Here is a 22,416-nt window from a genome sequence, read left to right on the forward strand (position 1 = left end):
GGGTAAACACACATATATACATGTGCTTATGGTTTGTGTGTCATGTATATACGTGTATAGTTGCATGCACGAGCATGCAGGGGTGTGTGTGTGTATGTGTGTGTGTTGTCAAGCCCCTTTGGTCTCTGAGCTGCTGTCCTTCTGGGTTAAGAAAATTTAATTTTCTCCTCTCTGATTGATCGTATTCTCCACGAATAACAGTCAATACTTTTGTAATGACGGGGGTAGGCTTACAAGAGGCATGGTACATAAAAAACCAAAGTTGAAGCATTTGTAAGCCTTCAGCCTCCTCCTCCGGTGACCTCTGAGAATCCTCAGGCAGACCAGATGGTGATTCTCCAGCCCAGCACTGGAGGCTGGGACTGGGCTACCTGAGTGGGGTCCTCCCCAGACACGTGGAAGTCCCACCCCAGGCAGCTGCCCAGCCTCAGCCTCCGCAGCCCAGACAGTGTCTGCTGCCAAAGCACACACCTTCCTGTTGGAGTAGCTTCTCCCAGCCCAGGCTGGATGCTGGGGGAGGTGTGGCAGGCAGAGCAGTGAGCCGTGGGGGCTGCCAACCCTGACCTCTGCAAGGTTTTCCCACTACCCCAGATGGACAAGAGACTGGCTCCACTCTAGCCCCATCTCTGCCTACAGTATGCTGGGTGTCCTGGAGCAAGTTCCTACCCTTCTCTGGGCCTCAGATGTCCCTTAGTCCTCAGAAAGTGGACTAAGGGCTCTTCTGCCTACAGCGGGCTGGGATCCATGGTACGTCAGGGGGAGCTCTGAGCCCAGGATAGGAGGACACAAAGAGCCTTGGCACTTAGGAACCAGGAGTGTCAACAATTATGCGCCCCCCTCAGAATGCTTACCGTGAAACTTCTCCCGTGTTACTTACATTGATTCACTTGTCCTCACATCCGCCTTTGAGGAGGTAACTCCATCCACTGTACAGATACAGTTTCTGGGGCACATGGAGCCTCCGTAACTTGTCCTCAGGCCTGTAGCTCCTTCGTGTGGTACCCGGGATTCTGGAAATGAACATCCTCGCACATTTACTAAATGCACACAAATCCACAGTACACAATCCACACACTCGTGTATGCACATGCGCGCATGCACAAGAATATCGTCCTCCCACCAATCACAGAGACCGCCCACTCCCTCCGCCCCTCAGGTCTTTTCTACTGTACACACTCAGGTGCCTTTGCATAAATATACAGAAACCCATTCTTTACACATTTAATCGTACCTAGCGCGGATAAGCTGTACGGATTTGCTCCACCTCAGTGCCCAGCACGATTTTAAGCACTTTACGTGGAGGAGCTCATTTAGTCTTCTGAACAATCTTATTATTGTCATTATTTCCATTTTAACATACATGAGGAAATCGAGGCACAAAGAGGTGAATCCTTTGTCTGGGGTCACAAGTCCAGTGGGTGGTAGGCTGGCTGGTTACACTCTCTCTCCATAGAAACAGACAGACTTGGAGGACGGTACAGCCCCTCAGCCCAGCCACACGTACAAATCACCATCTGCCACCCCACACGTTCACACGTCCACAGAAAGCCAGAAATCGCACTGGTGGCAAACACACAGGGACACGCCAGGCCGCTCCGCCAGCTGGGACCTTCTCTGGTGTCCTCATTGACTAAGGCAGGTTTCCAGTGGATAACAGTTAGACGGTGGGGGCAGGAAATAATCAGGGGCAGCCCAGATCAGTTAATGCCCTGGCTAGGCTCTCACTTTAGGGTCAGAATACTTTCTCATCCTGAATTTTATCACCCTGGATTCAGCTACGGCTCCATCCTCAGCCTTTCTGGAATTCACTCTGGGCATGGGCCAGTGGAGGGGAAATTATAGTAGACGGTAGTTTTCGAGGTGGTATAGCTCGGTGGCTAACAGACGGCCTAGGTCTATGACCCACCTCTGTGGCTTACTAGCTGTGTAACTGGGGGCAAGTTACTTAACCTTCTGTGCCTCAGTTTACTCATTGATAAAACCAGGCTTCCTAATGGCATTAGTGTGGGCATTAAATGAGTTAGTACATCTTATAACGCTTGACACAATGCCCAGCACAGAGTAAGCAATCAACACATGTTACCTATAATAATAATAGCTAATAAGAATAGCAATAATAGTCAACATTTGTTTAGCACACACTAGATGCCAGGCACTAAATGTTTTAGGAACATGATCTCATTTAAGCCTTGCTCCAGATTCATGGGTTAGATATTAGGATCCCCACTGTAAAGACGATGAAATGGAAACCCAGAGAGGTTAAGTCACTCACCCCAGTTCACACAGTTAATCCCAGTGGAAATTGGATTCCAACACTAGGTGTCTATGATTCTTACCCCATAAAGTTGCTTTTGAGAAGAGACTGTGGGACAGGAGCCTGGTGTTTGAGAGAGAAGACTGGAAAAGGTGGAAGGTCCTTAGAAATCTCTAGGTCACCCCCTCATTTCTCAGTTGAGAATAGAGGTTCAGAGAGGTTAAGTGATTTATCCAAGGTCACACAGCAACGGGCAGACTCAGAACTGCAACCCAGATCTATGTCACTCCAAATCCAAGTGGAGGAGGGAGGGAACACATAAAACTTTCCAGGTCAAATGCTCCAGGTTCTTCCAAAAGATAAACTGTAAGAAAACCAAAGGGATGGAGGGAGAATCAGTCAAGACTTAAAAGACACACATTTTTAATATGGTCAAGACTAAACTTCACTGTTTAGGGATGTGTACTTGGGCGACAACACTATAAAGAAACACAAAGAAATACTGTAAAAGTCAGGCTGTAATTGAGGTGGGACATTTGAGAGGCTTCCTTTTCCTGATTTGACTGGTTCGTTCATCGTTATAAGTGGTTCGTTCATCTTATTAGGTTCCACATTTGTTTTATGTGACTTTCTGTATTTGTGTTTTGTTTGACCATAAAAGGCTTTTTAAAAAAGAACAGCTGTACTAATTTATACAGTGACACCTTCCATCTGTTACTGCCTTAACCACGCATGAGTATTTTAATCTTCTTTTAACAGTTTGAGAACACAGAGGTTCAAAGAGGGAGGCAACTTGCCCACAGTCACACAGCAAATAAATCTGGGAGACAGGACTCGACCCGTGTGGCTTGGGGTGTCTCCACAGCACAGAGGTGGTTGGGCTGCTCTGGTGGTAGTTCCTGGCCCAGCAAAGGGGTTGGAGAGGTCACACGACAAATACAGAGAAACTGACTCCTCAGAAGACAAAGCACATCTAGAAGCTCCTCGGGGTACCCAGCTGTTCTCTCTGCAGCCAGACAGCAGTATCAGCTCTTTGGCAGGGTATCCAGAGGGAGGCAAGATGGCCTGATGAACCAAGGACCAGAGCTGTGGTGTCAGATAGGTGACCCGGGGCAAGTCACGAGCCCTCTCTGAGTCTCAGTGTCCCCATCTGTAAATTGGTCACAATAAATAGATGCTACCTTATTTGGCCATTATGGGAAATTCAGGGAGATATAGAAAGTGTTAGCACACAAAGCAAAGCTTGTTCAATGATAGCTATTAACGTCCCCAAACAGAAAAACTGCGATTCCACTGGCAGAATGCTCAAGAACAGGCAAAACTAATTTAGGGTGATAGAAGTCAGAGCAGTGGCTACTCTGGGAGGTGCTGACTGACAGGGGACTTGAGGAAGCTCCCACTGAGGGTGCTGTGTCTATTCCATATTTTGACCTGGCTGGTGATTACATGGGTGTACATGTGTAAAAATTCATCTAGCTGTATACTTAAGATTTTGGCACTTCAAAATTAATGTATGCCTCGATAACAAAATTTAGAATCATTTATGGTTTAAAAACAAATCTTTTAAAGATTTCTTTCCACAAGTATAAAATTCAAATCCCACATAAGAAAAAACACACACACCGACAGAAATATCCCATTCCAGTCCCCCCAACGCACACTTCCCACCCAATACACACAAATAACTCTCCCCAGTATACCCACTAAAACCCCCAACACTGTACACACAGAGCCAAACACCCCGATATTAAGACAAATAGAAGTCACTGTCCACTAGAGCACACACACCTGTACTCCCACTCTACCCCACAGCACATCCCTCTCCAAATATAGATGTTTTTCCACTCTGGGTGCGCAAGAACACACCCTCCATGCAAACACAAACAGAGACACACACAAACCAAACCCATAGACCAAACGGACTCAATTGGCAGATTCGCGAGTCTCACAGATGTGGGTAGGGGTCTTGGCCCCATCATTTCCTCAACCTAGGACCTGGGTCAAGTCATATCATTTCTCTGAGCCTCAGTTTCCTCATCTGTACAATGGGCCCGATAAGATCTTCTCTCATAACATGAATGAAGTAAAAGTAAAAAGGAAGACCATGAGCAAGACAGCTCTCTGAGGGAAGGAGCTGTGTCTAATTTGTCTCTGAATCCTCTGACTCACATCACGTCATTGTAAGTAGTAAACGTGTGTTGTCAGTTCTCACCAGTGTAATCTATAGATACAATATGATCTCAATAAAAAATCCAGCAAGGCTTCTGGAGGAAGTTGGCAAGTTGATTAAAAATTTCATGTAGAAGAGGCACAGCCTAAGGATTTTCAAGACCCTTCATTAGTCCTATTAGTAATACATGATGATTAAGAAAAAAACCCAAAATTGAGTAGTTTGCTAGGTTAAAGGGGAAGCTGGGGCATTAGGGGTGAGCCTGTGAAGACAGCAGTGCCAGGAGAGGGAACAGCATGGGCAAAGGCTCTGAGGCTGGAGGGAATTTGGTTCATTTGAAGAACTGAAAAAAGGCAGGTTAGGGAAGACATAGAGGGTACAGCGAGAGTAAGAGGTGGGTTGAGAGATTGGGTCAGAGGTAAGCAGAGGCCATTTCTTGCAGACTGGAGGCCTGAGTGCCACATCAGCTGCAGGGCTGGTGAAAACCTAAGACACTTTGTGCTTTGCCCAGTTCGGGTGGGCGGGGAGCTGGAGGCTGGGGACTGGGAGGGAGGTGGGGAGACCAGACCAGAGCTTAGCCTTTCAGGGAAAGAGAGCACTCCAGTCCAACCCAGGAGCTGATTTTCCACGGAACCGCAGAACCCTGAAACCAAGGGGTGTCCATTTCCCCGCTCCCCCTCACCCTAAGAATTCCCAGCAGAGTGTTGGCAGAGGCTGAGCCAGGGAGCCCCTCACCCTCCTCGGTGTCAGAGAGGTCTAGCCCCAATCCTCCAAAAAAAAGGTGGTGGGAGCTGGAGGGTGCCGATGGCCAGGAAGGACGGCTTACCCTTGAGGGGGCACCCTGTGCTCCTGTGCCCCGGCCCAGCAGTCCAGGCTGTGAGGCCACCAGGGGTCAAGGCTGTGCCCTCGGGGGCCAGCTGCCAGAGGACTGGAGAATCCTCGTCCTGGTCCAGCCCGGACAGCTGCACGGCCAGGTGTGGCCGCGGAATTTGCTGTGTCGTCTGCCCGCGCAGCTGGAGCGGAAAAGCCTCGGTGTCAGCGCCCCCGCCCCCCAGCCTGGCCACCGCATTCCTGCGCGGGGTGCGGAGCGCCGGCCCTGCGACCACATGCCAGCGCAAGACCCTGAGAATTCAACAGAGAGGGGGCTGGAAGGGACCCGTGGGACCCTCTGAATCGCCTGGCTTCTCAGTGGCGGGAGAACTGAGCCAGACTTCCCATCTGTTAAATGGGCACGGTGCTACTTTGCCTTGCCTAGCTAACAGGCTACAATGAGCACCAAAGATGAGCATCTTTATTTGAGTGGTGACCATCTATTGTGCGCCTGCTGTATGCCTGACACCTAGTAAAATAAGGTTTCACTTATTTATCTGGGCAATGAAGTTAGTCTGATACCATTCTCACTTTTTAGGTTAGGAAACAGAGAAGTGACTTCCTAGGTCACACAGGTAATAAATTCTGAATCTGCACTAGAATCCATGTCTGTGCTCTGAACCAACGAACTGCACGGACCCTAAACCCTATCAAGGGTGACTTGGTCACCTTGCAGAGGGCGACGACCAGGAAGCCGTTCTTTCCGGCAGGCAGGTGAGGTCACGTGAGGGCTGGTACTCCCCAGACCTTGAGGCTGGGTGGGCTAGGGGTTAAGCACTTTGCAGGCTGGGGCCTACCCAGTCTAGTTTGAATCCCAGCTCTGCTAGATGGCTAGCTGTGTGACCTTGGCTAAGTCACTTTCTTAGCCTCTCTGCCTCAGTGTTTCCATCTGGAGAATGGACTAATAACAGTGCCTACCTGTGGGGTTGTTGTGAGAAGAAAAGAATCAAATACAGTTAGCCCCTGAACAATGTGGGTTTGAACTGCACGGGTCCACTTACATTCGGATTTTTTTTCAATACATACACACATACAGTACTGTAAATGTGTTTTCTCTTAGGATTTTCTTTAAAACATTTTTTCCCTAGTTTAAGAATACAGTATAATACATATAAGATACAAAATACATGTTAATCAATTGTTTATGTTATAGGTAAGGCTTCTGGTTAAGAGTTAAGTTATTAGTAGTTAAGTTCTTTTTAGAACCTAGGCATTTTATCCCTGGTTTGGTGTTTTACATATATATAGAGAGAGAGGGTGCCAAAAAATGTATACACATTTTAAGAAAGGAAAAAACTGTATTAAAATATTGTAACTCCATGAATTAGCCACCCCAATGTGAGTGTGTGAAGAAGAAGACGAGCAAAGAGATGGAGGGAGGGAGAAAGAAAGGAAGAAAAGTGACTTCTGAAAAGCATTTGAAAGCCTCCTAACGAGAAGAAATAGTTCCCTTTTAGTCGCACACGGGTGGTGATGCCCCCCCACCTCTCCAGAGATGTGTGATCTTTCAGGGACCACCAGTCGCCTGGTAGGGGGAGAAGAGGGACCAGAAAGCAGCTCAGCTGGATATGTCCTGTGAAAGTCAGCGATGGCAAAGGGCAATCCTCATGTCCAGCCCAAACTCCTGGGCTCCTAACCGACTTGCTAACTCCACTGGCCATCACTGGAAATGCAGATGCCAAGGAGGGAGAACAGAAACCAATGTCAGAAGCCAGGGTATAGGATAGGGTTCTGCAAATCAGCCAGGAAAGTAGAGGCAAAATGGTAGGTGAAAACTAAGAAAGGAGCTGACTTAGAAACAAGGACTGCTAGTTTGTTTGCCTACATGGGGGAACCAGCAGGACATATATATGCTCACAAGCGCGTGCACACACGTATACACATAGTGCCTGAAATGTAATAACCAGCTAATACATACCATGATTAACTAAGGATTGGATTAAGCCTAAAAAAAATATTGTAACTCAATATACACTGATAACAAAAGATGAATACAAGTCACGTTTGACTTCTGCAATTACAAGAGGTGCTCAAAGTAGTTACCATCAGCATAATTTTAATACCTTTTTTTCCTTTCTTAAAACGCGCATACTTTTTTTGGTACCCTCTGTGTGTGTGTGTGTGTGTGTGTGTGTGTGTGTCTGTGTCTGTGTGTGTATAATTTCATAAATTATAAAATAAAACTAATGGACAAGACTTCTAAAATATAGTTTAATGAATATTTCAAAAGCAAACACCTATACGACTACCGCCAGGTAATGAACTAGAACATTGCCTATGCCCCCAAAACCCTCTTATCCCAACGCCCTCCCTGTCCTACAGGTCGCTGCTATGCTGACCCTGAATACTCAGTCTCCTGCTTCTCTTCCTAATTTTACCGATGCTCTTTCAGGCAACAACAGCTCCCTCCTCCCAGGCCTCCGCCCTGTGACCGCCTGAGACAGGCAGGTCCGAGGTCTGCAGGAGACAGTGGCCAGAGGAAGGAGCAGGAGGGGCCTCGAGGCTGCCGGCGATGGTGTAGGGTCCCCCACAGCTCCTTTCAGCGGCTCTCCTGTTCCCTGCCCTCTCACACCAGCCCTCCTAACCTTGTGCCCAAAATGAGCCCAGATATTGAGCAGCCTGGGAACAGCCAGTGGCTACAACCCTCTCCCCGTTAAGCAGTCAGGCAGTCTGGCCCCTGGCAGACACCAGCTTTGCCAGGGAGCGTCTAGTTGTCCCCTCTGGCTAGAAAGAGAGGTGGCCAGAGGTTAAGGATGGGGGAGGCATTGCAGAGGAGAGCTCAGAAGAAAGGAATTGGTGCTGGGGATGAATACTTCTGCTGGCTGGCCAGGAGCTGTAGACAAAGGCCACCCGCTGGGAGAATTACTGGGCTGCCTATCTGCCCTTGCCACCCGGGGTGAATTATTTCACACACTCTAGTCAACAAAAGGGCACCTGCTGCTTGCTCTTCCTGGAATGCCCTCTTCCCGCTGTTCCTCGGGCCAGCTCCAGGCCAACCTTCCAGATGTCAGCTTAGATAAAAATGATCCCTGAGCCTCCCTGTCCCTAAGCACTCTTCTCCGCAGGGCCCCAGGGATACTCTATTTAATCCATTATCATTCAGCATCTTTGAAACTGGATGGGCCACAAAACCCCTTTCACAGTGATTTAGAATCAATTTCTCTTCTGTTTAGAAAGAAGCAATTTAAATTTTAAAATAATTTCCTTTATAGCAGCATATTAACAATGATTCTTTAACAGAACTTTTTTGTTTGTTTGCATGTTTAGAAGGTGCCAGGCATAGTTCTGGACACTTGGGATGCATTAGTGAATAAAACAAGCAATGTTCCCTACCCTCTGGAGTTGACAGTCAAGTAGGAGAAACAGAAAATAAACAAATGAATACACAAATTATAATGTATATTTTTAAAAGACTCTTGGATGATATGCTTAATCCATAAAGTCCTTCTAGTTTTGGCCATTTAATAAAGTGATCTAGGCCAATTCACTTTAAAATAGACCAAGCTCATTGTCAAAATAGAGATCTCTTTTCCAATGGAAACACCTTTTTTTGTATTCTACCCTAGCAGAATTTAATCTTATGAATCGTGGCATTAGAATGTAATGTGGTTGTAAAAATGAAAAATTCTTTAGAGAAGGCAGCAAAAACTTACGTTTCCTTTTATTTATATTTACTTCACATATATTTATGTTGGGCTTGGCCAAAACACAATCGTAACTTCAGAAGAATTTCATGCAACTATTCCTCTAATGATTTTATATTTTTCAAAAAACTTAAACCACTATCCAAATAAAAAGACAAGTGATTTCCAAAAAATTCAAAAAGCAGAATGTTTATTTGTCCAAGAGAAACTCAGACTGCAAGATAAATTCTATAATCTCCAAACTCTTGCTACAAAAGTGGCATACATATAGGGTTTGCTTATAAAATTACATTTAGCATTCAATAAGAAAATGTTACCTTTTTGTAGCAGACATATTTTTGGCTCTACTTCTCCACTTCTGTAGTAAACATGAAGCCATGTACTTCTGTAAAATCTGACTCTAAGAAATTTATAATATAAAATTCTGAGCAAAGGTCAAAACTATGATAATCTGATTTAAAAATTTTAAACCTTATATGATGGATTTTTAGAGATTTAATTTAAAGTGCTCAGTATTTATTAAACTTTTCTTTTTATGAATATCTGCAAACTGATTCTCTTTTTTAATGAGAATCTGACTCACCAATATTTCAAACTAACATTTTTTCCTCCCATGTTACATGTGGTGATATTCTAATTCTCCATTTATTACTTGAGAGATTTCTTTAACAAAAAACTCTACTCTTTGTTTATTCAGTGGTTCAGTTCCCATAGGAGAGCCAGGAAAAATGCTTGGTTCTTTCCCTTTATTTCCTAGTTTTCAAAATAATGAGTTGATTTCTTCACATGGTACTTTTTAAAGTACCATTAGGAATCTATGGATTTAAACATTTGTGTGTGTTTCCATCCATTGCAGTTATTCTTATTTATGGTCAACTTGTCCCATCTTTGGCCTGTGGGAGCCTTTCTATTGGCCCCTGTGCTTTCCTGAAATGACTTTACCAGTCTTTGATAGCTTATGGCTTCCTTGCTCTCAGTTTGACAAGATGGTCCAGCTTCAACATGTACCTTCTGCCTCAAACCTGGGAAATTGTGTTTTGAAAAGGTGATAAATCTGCAGTTATTAAGGAAACTCACCTATCCGAAACATGGGAGGTCCTAATATCTAGCCCAATGCTTGGTGCATAGTAAATAGTTAATAAATATTGGTTGGCTGAATAAGTTAATGATTACCACCCTCACTAGATTTTAAGTTCCCTGAGGCCACAGACCATACGCTTCTAACAAGTACGCATATTTGTTGAATAGATAAATGACGGACTGAGAACCAACAATTAGGTGGTACCACTGAAGTCTCAGGCAGGGCAGAACCCTGGTATTTGTGGTCCTCTACCTCCCTCTGGTGGGGAAGGACAGAGCATCATCTTCCAATGCCTGAAAATCTAGCGTGGTGTTTTTCAAACTACAGATCTCCACCCACTAGTGAGTTGTAAAATCAATTCAGTGGGTCATGACCAGCATTTTTCATTGAATTTATAATTGGATAGAAAATATCAGGGTGCCTTACGTAGAGGAGAGGCAAATTCTGTCATGAACTGTCATAAAGCTATATTTATAATTATATCTATATATCTATTGGCATATTCACTTATATGCTACATGTATATTTTTATGTGTGTACTGGATCATCCTCCAATGATTTGTTGATACATGTTTAACAACTAGTGCCCTAGGGGAACATGTATACCATATATATGTTTATTATAAGTTTTTCTTAATATAATGTGTAGCACATAATTACAAAATAATGAAATACACAAATGCTCGTTATTGTAAATTCTACATAGTGAAATGATTCTCGCAGAATGCTTTCATTGATTTTTGCTGGACTCTTCTATCCATAGCCAACCTATAGTTTCAATTCAACCATGTTTTGACAAATGGAGTTGCATTCCAATCTAATAAAGCCCTGGTTTGTAGCACTTGCCAATTCCCCTGACGTCAAGCTACCAAGGTGCCGTCACTGAGCATAGAATTGGAAGAGTTGCACAGTAGCATATTATATAGATACAATAGATGTAAGTAACCCTAACAGCATAGAAAATAATATAGTAAAATAATTAGAAAATGGTAAGTTTTGAGTAATTATTTTGAGTTTAATTGTTAGCTTATGTAGTGTAATTTTTAATAATGGCTGTGTTTAACAATTAGCTTGCAAAGTCTTGAAAATGTAACAGTCTGCTCTCACAGGCCTGGATGAGTTGCCTCCACACACCATTAAACTATAATATGTATTTCCTAATATGGGTTGAAGTTAAAAAAAAAAAAAAGATAAAAACTTGTCTAGACACCTACAATTTTTCAGCTGTGGGTTAAACCCAGCCTTCAGAAATCTCCCGAGATGAAGCTGTATAGTCTCAAATGAAACAAATCCATTTTCTTTTTGACAGAAATACAAACCCTGAGACATTCAGGAGGTATATTTTTTGATTGCTCCTCTGGGTGATGTCTAGGGTTTCTGTCACCCAGCACTTTCGCCTTTTTTGGGGGTGGGGGATCAGCATCTGGATTTTCATTGGAGGAACCACTTAATTAATAATGTCCGATGTACTTTGCTGCTCTTAATTGTTATGCAGCTTGCTATAGAAAGTAATAATAACTGAGGACCTGTCAATCTTCAGGAGATACTGATGGTTTCAGATACCATCATAATAACATCTTTCTGGCTGTGTAGTTTTTATTCTCAATAACAGAAAGACAAATTGGTATAATCACCACTATATTTTCTTTTTTAAACCTAGCTTTTTGAAGGCCTGGAGACATCTTGCTATATAAGAATTCTGATCAGTTAAATGCAATTTACAGATATGAAGATCATCTTGAGATGGTTTTAAGGAATAAATACTTTTCTTCTCATTAGTTTATTTATTTTTTACGATTTTTTTTTTTTTATTGGGGAAGGGGAACAGGACTTTATTGGGGAACAGTGTGTACTTCCAGGACTTTTTTCCAAGTCAAGTTGTTGTCCTTTCAATCTTAGTTGTGGAGGGTGCCGTTCAGCTTCAAGTTGTTGTCCTTTCAGTCTTAGTTGTAGAGGGCGCAGCTCAGCTCCAGGTCCAGTTGCCATTTTCTAGTTGCAGAGGGCACAGCCCACCATCCCTTGTGTGAGTCGAGGAATCAAACTGGCAACCTTGTGGTTGAGAGCCCGTGCTCCAACTAACTGAGCCATTGGGGAGGCAGCTCAGCTCAAGGTGCCGTGTTCAATTTTAGTTGCATGGGGCAGAGCCCATCATCCCTTGCGGGACTTGAGGAATTGAACTGGCAACCTTGTGGTTGAGAGCCCACTGGCCCATGTGGGAATCGAATCAGTAGCCTTTGGAGTTAGGAGCATGGAGCTGTAATCGCCTGAGCCACCGGGCCGGCCCTTCTCATTAGTTTATTGATTCATTCTGTACATGGGGGATTTTTAAACATCAGTCCATTATAGGTGTAAATCAGGCCACTGGTTCCCAAAGGGTGGCAGCTATCCTTGGTATGGGTACATGAGATTATTTAAGGCAGCTAGAGATGATGAATGTTTCAATAGAAATGTTTTATTTGTGATAGAAGAAATAAAACTGGCACACAGAATCCATGATTCCATGGATATTTTTGTCTGGGAGGCTATTCAGTAGGTATTTAAGTTTTAAATAAGTATTGTTTAAAGGAAAATGTATAGTAAATAATAGCATTGGTATATGGACAGAGCAAAAGCAGTTTAGGTGGCTGTCGCAGATTGAATGGTGACTCCCAAAAGTTCTGTCACTGTCTTCACCCCTGGTACCTGACAATGAGACCTTATTTGCAATTAGAGTCTTTGCAGATATAAAGGATCTCAAGATGGGATTATCCTGGATTTAGAGCGGCCCCTAAATCCGATGACTAGTGTCCTAATAAGAGACAGAAGGAGAAAAGAAACAGGCAGAGACACAGAAGGCCCCATGAAGACAGGCAGAGATTGCTGTTATGCAGCTACAAGCCACCAGAAGGCAGGAGAGAGCCATGGAAGGGATTCGCTCCCAGAGCCTCCTGAAGGAACCAACCAACCCTCTCCATAGCTTGATTTAAGATTTCTGGTCTCCAGAACTGTCAGAGAATCAATTTCTGTTGTTTTAAGCCACCACGTTTGTGGTAATTTGTTATGGCGGCCCTAGGACACTAATACAGTGGAAAAGAAATGAGTCGAGGTTGGGAAATGCTGAATTAGACTCCCACGACAAAAAAACGAGAAGACAGCTCTGTGATAAACCGAGTGACTGCGTCTTCAACGCCCTCATGTGATCTCCATTAGCTCCCTCCTCCAGCATGTCCACGCAATACACACAGGTGTTTTAAAAGGAAAAATAAATCTAATAATTTAACATTTAAATTTAATAAATATTTTACGCTTTTATTTTCTAACGAAATTTGATTTCTTGTCCCCATACCTGCATCCACATAATGAACCTCGAGCTCATAAACTAACTTTGGGGAAGGGGCTGAGCTCCTCTTGTCTCCCCATTTTACAGAAGAGAAAACTAAGGCTCCGGTGGAGGCGGTGTCTCCAAGTCTCAAAGAGAGACTAAATGATGCTGTGACTACTGCGCCCACGCCTACGGCGCTACATTGATTCTTTCCCACCTCCAGCAAATACTCCCACGAGAGCTGATTCCCAGACCAAAGCAAGACGCACAGGCCGAGATTCGTACCTACCCCACTCGGAACGTGTCGCGGGTGGCAGGACTCAGAGAAGCCACAGGAGGGAAGAGCGACGTTCGGAGAGCCGCGCGCTGCGGAGACGCCAATGGCCAAGAGAGGGAGCGCGAGCACTTCTCAGGGGCGGGGCCTGCGGGCGGCGCGCCTGCGCGGGAAGGGAGGTGGCGGCGCGGGCCTGGGCGAGGAGCACAACGGTGGCCGAGAGGGCGCGGGGAGCCGGACGGTGGCCGACGAGGTTCGGCATGGAGCACCTGGAGCGCTGCGCGCGGGTCCTCAGAGCCACGCTGGTGCGGGCGGCCGTGCGGCGCTACCTGCCTTGGGCGCTGGCGGCCTCCATGCTGGCAGGCTCCTTCCTCAAGGAGCTCTCCCCGCTGCCCGAGAGCTACCTCAGCAACAAGCGCAACGTCCTCAACGTGTGAGTGCGCCCCGGCTCCTCGCCGTCCGGTCCCCGCTGTAGCCGATCCGCTGTCGCCTCGTCCAGGGAGCTGGGGGTTAGCTACTGTGATGGACCAGTCATTGGCAGGGGGAGCCTTCCCGGTCGTGATAGCATCTGCACGCGTGTCACGACCGAGGGACCTCGGAATAGCTAGTGTCACTAGCAGTTCGTGTGTGTACCCCCAAACCAGACAGCTGAGCCTGACTGGGCAGGGAGTGGCGAGCAGGGTTGTGTGTATGTGTGCGTGTGTATGTAGGGGTGCAGGGTGGGACGGGGGTACGAACCAGCCTATGTCGCTGCTCCCTGCACCTCCCCTTAGAGTTACGAGTTGGCCCATGCCCTGGGGGAGATGCCACCTCCCTCCTGTTTGCATGTGTCATTCCCCACGCCTCCATTGTAAGCCCCCTACCCCCAGCTTGTGACAATCCCGTCACTGCCTGTGAAGGACCTGCCTTCTCTACCCCCCCAGCACCGCCCTCCCTCCCCCCACCCCCGACCTTTGAGAGCCTTGTCCCAGCCTAGGATAGAAACCCCACACCACTGCAAGATAATCTCTCCTGGGAGTGGAACCCTCCAGTCTATGACCTTTTCCCTGGATTTCCTTGGACCTTCTCAGCCGCTCAAAGTTCATGGCAGTGGACCAGGAAAGCAACCCCAGCGGGGCTCTTTGAGAAATCTCCTTAACTTCACCCACTTCTCTCTCTCTCTCTCTCTCTCTCTCTCTCTCTCTCTCTCTCTCTCTCTCTCTCTCTCATCGCCTGGATTTTAAGTTTATTGCATGAAAACACTGTTGCAGTAGTAAAGGGAAACTCTGAAAAATAAAACTTTGTCCTTGATGTGGGCCTGGATTCTTCTTTAGAATTACAGTGTCGCACCATCTCCTAAACAGCAGCCCAACGTCGGTTATCTACTTCAAACCCTGGTTTCTCTCCCCAGCAGCTTCGTCAAATGCCTGACAGGTCTTGGCTCTGGCAAGATCTTTGCGTATTAGTCTCAGGGAGGAATTTTAGGACAGGCCCTTGAGTGGTGTCTGAGAAACTTTTGGAACCGGGGAAAGAGTCGTTCTGTCCTTGGCGTACCTTCCTTCCTCACGCACCATGGAGGCTAGGCTAAGAATAGATCATGAGAGTGGTAGTAACCCCAAGCCTCTTGGATGTGTGTTTACCGCAGCTAGTCCCCAGGTCAGCCACCTTTGATGAGTGCAAAGGAGGCAAACGAGGCAGCTGCTGCTTTATCTGGCCTGGGGAAGCTGGGAGCCAAGCAGCCTGGCAGACAAGTCCCTGTTGTTTGCTGATAGCCATGGATCCTGGCGTTTTGTTCCAAGCCTCTGTGTGCTAATTCGTGGAAGGGAACTAGTGAATCATTGGCTCTGGAAGGGATTTAAAAAGTCATTTGGTCCTTTCAGTGCTGTTGAACAGCTGAGGAAATAGGCCTAGAGAAGCGTGTTAACAAGTCAGAATCAGGATTTGAAGCTGGGTCTGCTAGTATGAAGTCAAGCTCTGTTCCAAGATCGTTTCTGCCATGTAAGAAAGAACCACGGTGTAGAAAAAGCGTGAGCTTTGGGGCTGGCCAAATCTCGGTTTAATATGTGTTTGCTGATTGTGTGAGTGTGACCCTGGGAATCTGAGCCTCAGATTCTTTATCTATAAAAGGGGCAAATGATACCTTCCTCCAAGGGTAATTGTGAGTGTTCTATGGGAAGATGAGTGTATGAAAAGCTCTTGGCACTTGGTAGATGCTCAATTATTATTACTTTCCTAGACAAATAGCATAGTGCTTAAGACCACAGACTTTGGATTTGAATCCCAGCCCCACCTCTTATGACCTCCACTTTAGGCATGCTCCTTCTCTGTGCCTCAGTTTTCTCATCTGTAAAATGGAGATAGTAACAGTACCTACCTCATACGTAGAGTTGTTTAAGGATTAAATAGATAATACATTTAAAGTACCTAGTAAGTTGTTATCTGTAGCTTTCATCAGCTTTTCTCATTTTCCCTCCTTTGAGAGTCTATAGTGACCTGAGTCATGACATTGTTTTTCCTCTCCACCAAGTGTTCTTCACTTCCACTTTCCTCCTCTGCCAGGTATTTTGTCAAAGTGGCCTGGGCCTGGACCTTCTGTCTCCTCCTGCCTTTCATTGCCCTCACCAACTACCACCTGACAGGCAAGGCTGGCCTGGTCCTGCGGCGGTTGAGCACCCTCCTTGTGGGCACGGCCATCTGGTATGTCTGCACAGCCATCTTCTCCAACGTTGAACACTATACAGGCAGCTGCTACAAGTCACCGGCTCTGGAGGGGACCAGAAAGGAGCAGAATAAGCAGCAGTGCCACCAGGAAGGAGGCTTCTGGCACGGCTTTGACATCTCAGGCCACTCCTTCCTGCTGAGCTTCTGTGCCCTCATGATTGTGGAGGAGATGGCTGTGCTGCATGAGGTGAAGACGGACCGAAGCCACCACCTCCACACTGCCATCACCACCCTGGAGGTCGCCCTGGGCTTCCTGACCTTCGTTTGGGTGTGCATGTTTCTGTGCACGGCTGTGTATTTCCACGACTTGTCCCAGAAAGTGTTTGGCACCCTGTTTGGTTTGCTGGGCTGGTATGGGACATATGGGTTTTGGTATCTGAAATCATTTTCCCCAGGACTTCCTCCCCAGAGCTCTAGTTCGAATTTGAAGCAGGACAGTTATAAGAAATAAAAGAGAAACAAAAAGGGGGACGGGAGGACAATGGGTAATATATTTTTCTGAGTTATTTGTCTAAATTATTGATGCTACTACAGAGACGAAGCTTACCAGGCAGTTTTAGTGGGTGATGGTGGAGGCTGGGAGCTAGTTCAGTCCCCAGACTGTTCTTGGTGGTGTCACCCTGTGTCATAAGCACCACCATTCCCAGTCAGGCACTTTTTGTCCCTGGCAAGACTGAATCTGGACCATCCCTTTTGTCCCTAGAGGGCAGAGCTCAGGCTCAGTGAGAGGACAGAAGCAGGAAAGCCTCTTGTGTGGCTGAAGGGGAGGCCAGGGCCTCAGGACTCCTCTGCTGCCGCCTTCTCTCTCTGATTCTAGTTGGCTTTTGTTTTAACGGCTGTTAAGGCTGTTATTTAATAGTATTTCCCTCTGGTCAATTTTGCATAAGCATTTATTTCCAGCAGGGTTCTTTATAAAACTACCAACCATTGCCTGAAAAACACTCTCTGGTGTTAGTATTTGTTTTATCCGTGGAATGTTAAATATTACAGCTGGCTTGTGATTAGCTACCAAAACTGACAAACTGGAGTGCCTCTGCGACCGCGTATTGGGTGATTTTTATGTAATGAACACTGATAATTTTTCGTCTGTGTTGTCTATTTTCGGAGCAATTGTTCTCTGTCAACAGAACTGAAAATAACTCTCAGCTCCACTGCTTCACTTTGGCACATGTGTCGATTGCTTTGAGGTTTTTTTGTTTAGAACACTAACCTACTTTTTATAAACCAAACTCTTGGCTTATGATTTTAAATTCCACCTCGTGGGGTTGTTTTCTCTGTTAAGAATAAACCCCCAAAAAGTAGGCATTTTCATAATAACTTGATACATTTTAAGCTGAGGGTAATTTTACAAAATGCGGAATTGCACTGAAACTTCCCTGATCACACGTCCACACGTCCTTGGGGTAGACTGACCAACCAGTGCTTCGGTCATACGATAAGTACCTTGATCGGTCTGCTGGGACCCAAGGCGTTCTTACCTTTTGGACAAGATTATGATAAGTCAGAAGGAAAGGACAATGACTTCCTGTTGCCTTTGATGGCAACAAGCTAACCTGTTGGCAAAAATGTCCTTATCAAATGGTGTCATGACATTGACCCCACCCTCCTCTTATCTGAACCACAATCAAAAGTAAACCAAACCCAAGTCTAGTCGGCTGGTCTTGAAATCAGCCTTTTCTGTCCGCTTTCCAACACTTCTCAATTTCCCAGCTTGTCAGTCAGTGGTCTTCAATGTGAGAGTGCTGGAAAGGGTTAGAAAACTGTCACCTCCACCTCCTCACAGAGGCAGTTCTGTGCTCTGTGATGAGATACCCCTCACCTGCCTCGGGCTGTCTCCTTAAGCCTTTCAAAGCATATCTCTCTCATTTTGGATAATCATCCTTGAAGCTTCTTTGATGCCCCTCCCTCTGGTGCCCCCCCCCATTCAAGCCTGATAATAGCCTTAACTGATAAGCGCCACACTCCACTGGCTTAGCTCAAGCTTAGATTGTTTTCTTGAGCTCTGGAAAATTGTATTTCATATAAAGATCTATTTAAAATGTGTAGTTGTATCCAGTTGAGCTGCAAGTTACCTTGTGTTGATCAAAATATGAGGTATGATACTGTGTTTCCTTGAAAATAAGACCTAGCCAGACAATCAGCTCTAATACATCTTTTGGAGCAAAAGTTAATATAAGACCCGGTATTATATTATACCCGGTCTTACAGTAAAATAAGACCAGGTCTTATATTAATTTTTGCTCCAAAAGACACATTAGACCTGATTGTCCAACTAGGTCTTATTTTCAGGGAAACAGGGTACCACCTACTAGAAGAAGGTGGCAGAAACACGGGCAATGAGATTTCAGAGGGGTCACCATGGTGCTTTGGGAGCATTGGCATGATGCGATGGCCCCCTGAGATTTCTTTGCCCTCTGGAGTGGAAGTGGGGTGGGAGCCGGGGGTGGGGTAGGTGGCAGGAGTTTGTTGAAGGCATTGAAGTCTCTCCCAAGTTTCCTGTTTAGCACCAAAAGGCATCAAGCACAGGGTGACTCCTGAAGTTCATTTGTCAGACTTAAACCTCCAGACATTTCTGTCATTGGGTCTGATTCAGGCTTAGCATTCAACTGACTCATTACCAAGCCTTGTACATTGATTAGTCTTCTACCCCTTCCTGTTCATTCTTAGCACCCTTGCCTTTCTCTTGGGAACATGCCTTCTGTCCCTGTGTGAGACAGCATGGCGTCGCTGAAAGAGTTTGGGCTTAGGCAAATGTGAGATGTGGGTTCAAATCATGGTACCATTACTGAGAGCTTTCTGACCGTGGGCAAGCCTCATTTTCCTTATCTGTAAAATGGACATGATGCTATTAGGATGAAGGGAAATGATGCATGCAGAATGCCCAGCACATGGGCTTAGCAGGCCATAATCCCCTGTCCCCTTTTTCTGGACTAAGCCTTTAGAATCTTTGGGCTCCTCCAGAGAAGGCAGAGAAACTGACATCTTTTGAATGCCATTTGGGGTCTGGGTCTCCTGTTGAAATAGCCGTGTATTGTCTTTTGAAAAGTGTCTGTCGTCCCCAGGTGCTGAACAAGGGGCTTTTGAGGGCATCTGTGATCACACAATACTGCCAGGCTTGTTGTGCCTCTCCATGTCGAGGTTCATTCGCTGGTGCCTCATTTTCCATGTGCATCTGTCATAGTCTGAGAACCAGATTGTATTTAGAGAATGGCTCTTGCCACTGTTATATACACACAGATCACGTGTATGAGCAAGCAAATTAAGTAAACTGGAGATAATGAAATACCACATTCCAGCGTTTCGTGTGTTCCTTTCTATTACCCTCCATGAAGTCCAGAACCAGAAAAGCTCTGTCCACTATGAAAGCGTAGTTCTTTCTTGAGCTATTTGTTACATATATAGAGTATTTCATGGCTGTAGTTACTTTTCCTAAATCCTGTAAACTATTTAGTTTATGTTCAGTTATGTATTTCTTAGCTTGATTTACTCCTTCCCTCTACTATGTCCGTGTCTTAGAGTCCTGGGGTCTGGATCAGCCCGATTTGGGAGTTTTCTTGGCAGAAGGAGAAGAGGTAAGCCTTATTTATGGAAGTGATACTGAAAGGCAGTTCCACAGTCCACTCCAATGAGGTCATGCTTGCAACTGCCTCATAGCCCTGGAGGCCTAGACACGTGAGGGCTTTTTTGTGCCATTTAGTGCCCACTCATTTGTCAGCCTGACATGCTTGGCAACTCCAGGTATTGTCTGTCAAAAGCTGAATGGCTCCAAGATTAGAATCTCCTCACACAGCAAGAATTCCCTGTTCGGATTCCTTGGGCAGCAATGAACCCTTCTTGAGTTCATAACGTGAGCCAGGAGCTGGGTAGGATGATAAACTCCCTCCCTCGTGGAGTTTGTGGTCCAAAGTCAGTCCCTTCAGAGCCTAAGGTGTGGGCTGGGGTCGCAAAGGTGAATTTGATACATCTATGCATTTGAGGCATTTTCTCTTAGTGCGGGGAAGACACATGAGGAACCAGCACCACCAGAAAGTGTTCCGAGGGCTGGGGCAAGGTCTGGGCCTGGGCCCATAGAGCAGGGGACAACCAGCTGCCCTGGGGAATTAGGGAATATCTTCTCAGAACCTAACGATTCTTTTGGGGTCTTAAAGGGTGAGGAGGACGTCACGCTGTTAGAGAAGGGCGTCCAGGAAAGTGAGAACAGCAGGCCCAACGACAGATAACGCTGCCCTAATTTTTACTGAGATGTCCCTTCTCCAGAAACCTCACTTTTCCATCATTTTCAAAAGCGATGGAGATTGAAGAAAGGCGTACAGGACTATCAGTGTAATAATAATATAAAGAGCACTGAGCTAGAAGTTAGAATACCTGGCCTTGAGATGAGTTCTGCCACTGCTGTTTCTGCTTTTCTCTGTGACTTTGAATCAACATCTCTGGGTCTCAATTTGCTTATTTGATAAATGATGGTAGCGGACTGGATACTCTCACCATCTCTTCTACTCTATTCTGTTCCTCTGTTCTGCTTGATGAAAAATTCTTCCCAAGCTGGTTAGAACTTTTATTTTGGGAAACAACATGAAAAGAAACTCCCACTCCGTGCTGAGGTGGCAGCTGGTTTCCTAGTGAGTGATGGAGGAGCCGACCTCTGTTTGCCCTTTCTCATACCCCCCTTTTTTTCTTTGTCAACAGCCTAATGTAGTTTAGACCCGATTGCATGGGTTCACCTGGACTTATTACAGATGGGGAGCTGAAGCTAGTTCCCAGAAGGGTGAAATGCAGAAACCTTAAAAAACAAACAAAAAGGTCTCCAAAATCAATCCATTTTTGATAGCTGTTAGGAGAAGGTAGGTTCTATTAAGAGAAAACCTGTGCAGCATAGTCACCTGCAGAAATTGTCCCAGAAACCCCTAATATCTGCCAAGTTGGGGGTGGCCAGTTGGCTCAGTGGTTAGAGTTCAGTGCTCATAACACCAAGGTCGCCAGTTCGATTCCCACATGGGCCAGTGAGCTGCGCCCTCCACAACTAGATTGAAAACAACGACTTGACCTGGAGCTGAGCTGCGCCCTCCACAACTAGATTGAAGGACAACAACTTGACTTGGAGCTGATGGGTCCTGGGAAAACACACTGTTCCTCAATATTCCCCAATAAAAATTTTTTTTAAAAAAGGTAAGTGGCAAGTTTTAAAGTTGAACACACACAGCACTGAAAACAGGTCCTCCCAAACCTTGGGGGGAGGGAGGATGGTAAACTGGTATTACCTGTTTAGATGGTAACATAGTAGCATCCAAACTTGAACAGTGCAGACCCAACAATATGAGTCTAGGGATTTGGGTTAAGAAAATGCTCATAGAAGTGGGCAAAGAAGTACAAAGATTTTACAGCAGCTTTTTGTAATGGTGAAAAATGGTCAAACCCACAAATACCCATCAGTTCAATTATGGTAACTCTCTATTAGGAATAGAATGCAGTCACTGCAAAGAATTAAATGGTGTTGTATTTAGCATGGAATCTGGTGGCAGAAAGTCTTGGGTTTGTGCTGACTGACTTCCAGCCGTGTGCCCTCGATCAAGTTGGGCTCTCTGAGCCTGCGTTTCTGAAGCATAAGATGGGGGGATCATGCCTGGCCTCATTGCAGGTTCCCCACCCTAATGGTGGAGGAGAACTGAGGGAACCAGGCACAGTGTTCGTTCAAAGAGACGTGGTGCCTTGAAGTTTACAGTCTCCCTGGGCACAGACAATGAATGAGAAACTCCAGTGTGCCGAGTGTCGGAAGCAGGGTGTTCCCCCAACTGGCCCGAACATTGTCACAGCTCAGGCAGAGATGATTGACAGTCTTAGAAAAGCAAAGGAGGGAGGAGACTAAACATGGACTCAGGCCAGATTGCCTGCCTGAGTTCTAATTCTGGCCACATACACTGGCTGTGAGCCCTTCAATAGTTCCCTGACCTCTCAGCCTCAGTTTCCTCACCTGTAAAATGGGGGATAACGTAATGACCTACCTCATGGAGTTGTGAGGATTAAATGAGTTGATGCTTGTAAAGTGCTTACTGAGAACAGGTTCTAGTGCATGTGAGGTGCTATATAAATAAATGTCTTTCAAGCGCACAGTAAGTTCCTAATGT

At 45.7% G+C, this 22,416-nt stretch overlaps 1 protein-coding gene and 1 long non-coding RNA gene across 2 annotated transcripts; one reads left to right on the forward strand and one right to left on the reverse strand.

The window, feature by feature from the left end:
* Positions 1-493: 493 nt before the first annotated feature.
* LOC148756020 (uncharacterized) lies at positions 494-13,724 on the reverse strand. The gene is made up of 3 exons (XR_016018164.1): positions 13,610-13,724; positions 2,337-2,618; positions 494-1,010 (listed from the first exon to the last, which is right to left on the reverse strand). It is a non-coding gene; the product is annotated as an uncharacterized LOC148756020 (long non-coding RNA).
* Positions 13,725-13,767: 43 nt separating this feature from the next.
* On the forward strand, positions 13,768-19,582 carry FITM2 (fat storage inducing transmembrane protein 2). The gene is made up of 2 exons (XM_019748684.3): positions 13,768-14,027; positions 16,133-19,582. The coding sequence occupies exons 1-2, from the start codon at positions 13,855-13,857 to the stop codon at positions 16,743-16,745; spliced, it is 786 nt and encodes a 261-aa protein (XP_019604243.1). The 5' UTR covers positions 13,768-13,854; the 3' UTR covers positions 16,746-19,582.
* The last annotated feature ends 2,834 nt before the right edge of the window (positions 19,583-22,416 follow it).

The sequence above is a fragment of the Rhinolophus sinicus genome, chromosome 13 (genome assembly GCF_057876585.1).
Source record: "Rhinolophus sinicus isolate RSI-liver-muscle chromosome 13, RSI-T2T, whole genome shotgun sequence".
Lineage (NCBI taxonomy): Eukaryota > Metazoa > Chordata > Mammalia > Chiroptera > Rhinolophidae > Rhinolophus > Rhinolophus sinicus.

What these genes read in the sequence shown, in the direction of transcription:
- FITM2 (XM_019748684.3), top strand. Translation starts at nt 13,855, where the DNA reads ATGGAGCACCTGGAGCGCTGCGCGCGGGTCCTCAGAGCCACGCTGGTG. An exon ending in AAGCGCAACGTCCTCAACGT is followed by an intron (nt 14,028 to 16,132) that starts GTGAGTGCGCCC and finishes CTCCTCTGCCAG; the next exon opens with GTATTTTGTCAAAGTGGCCT.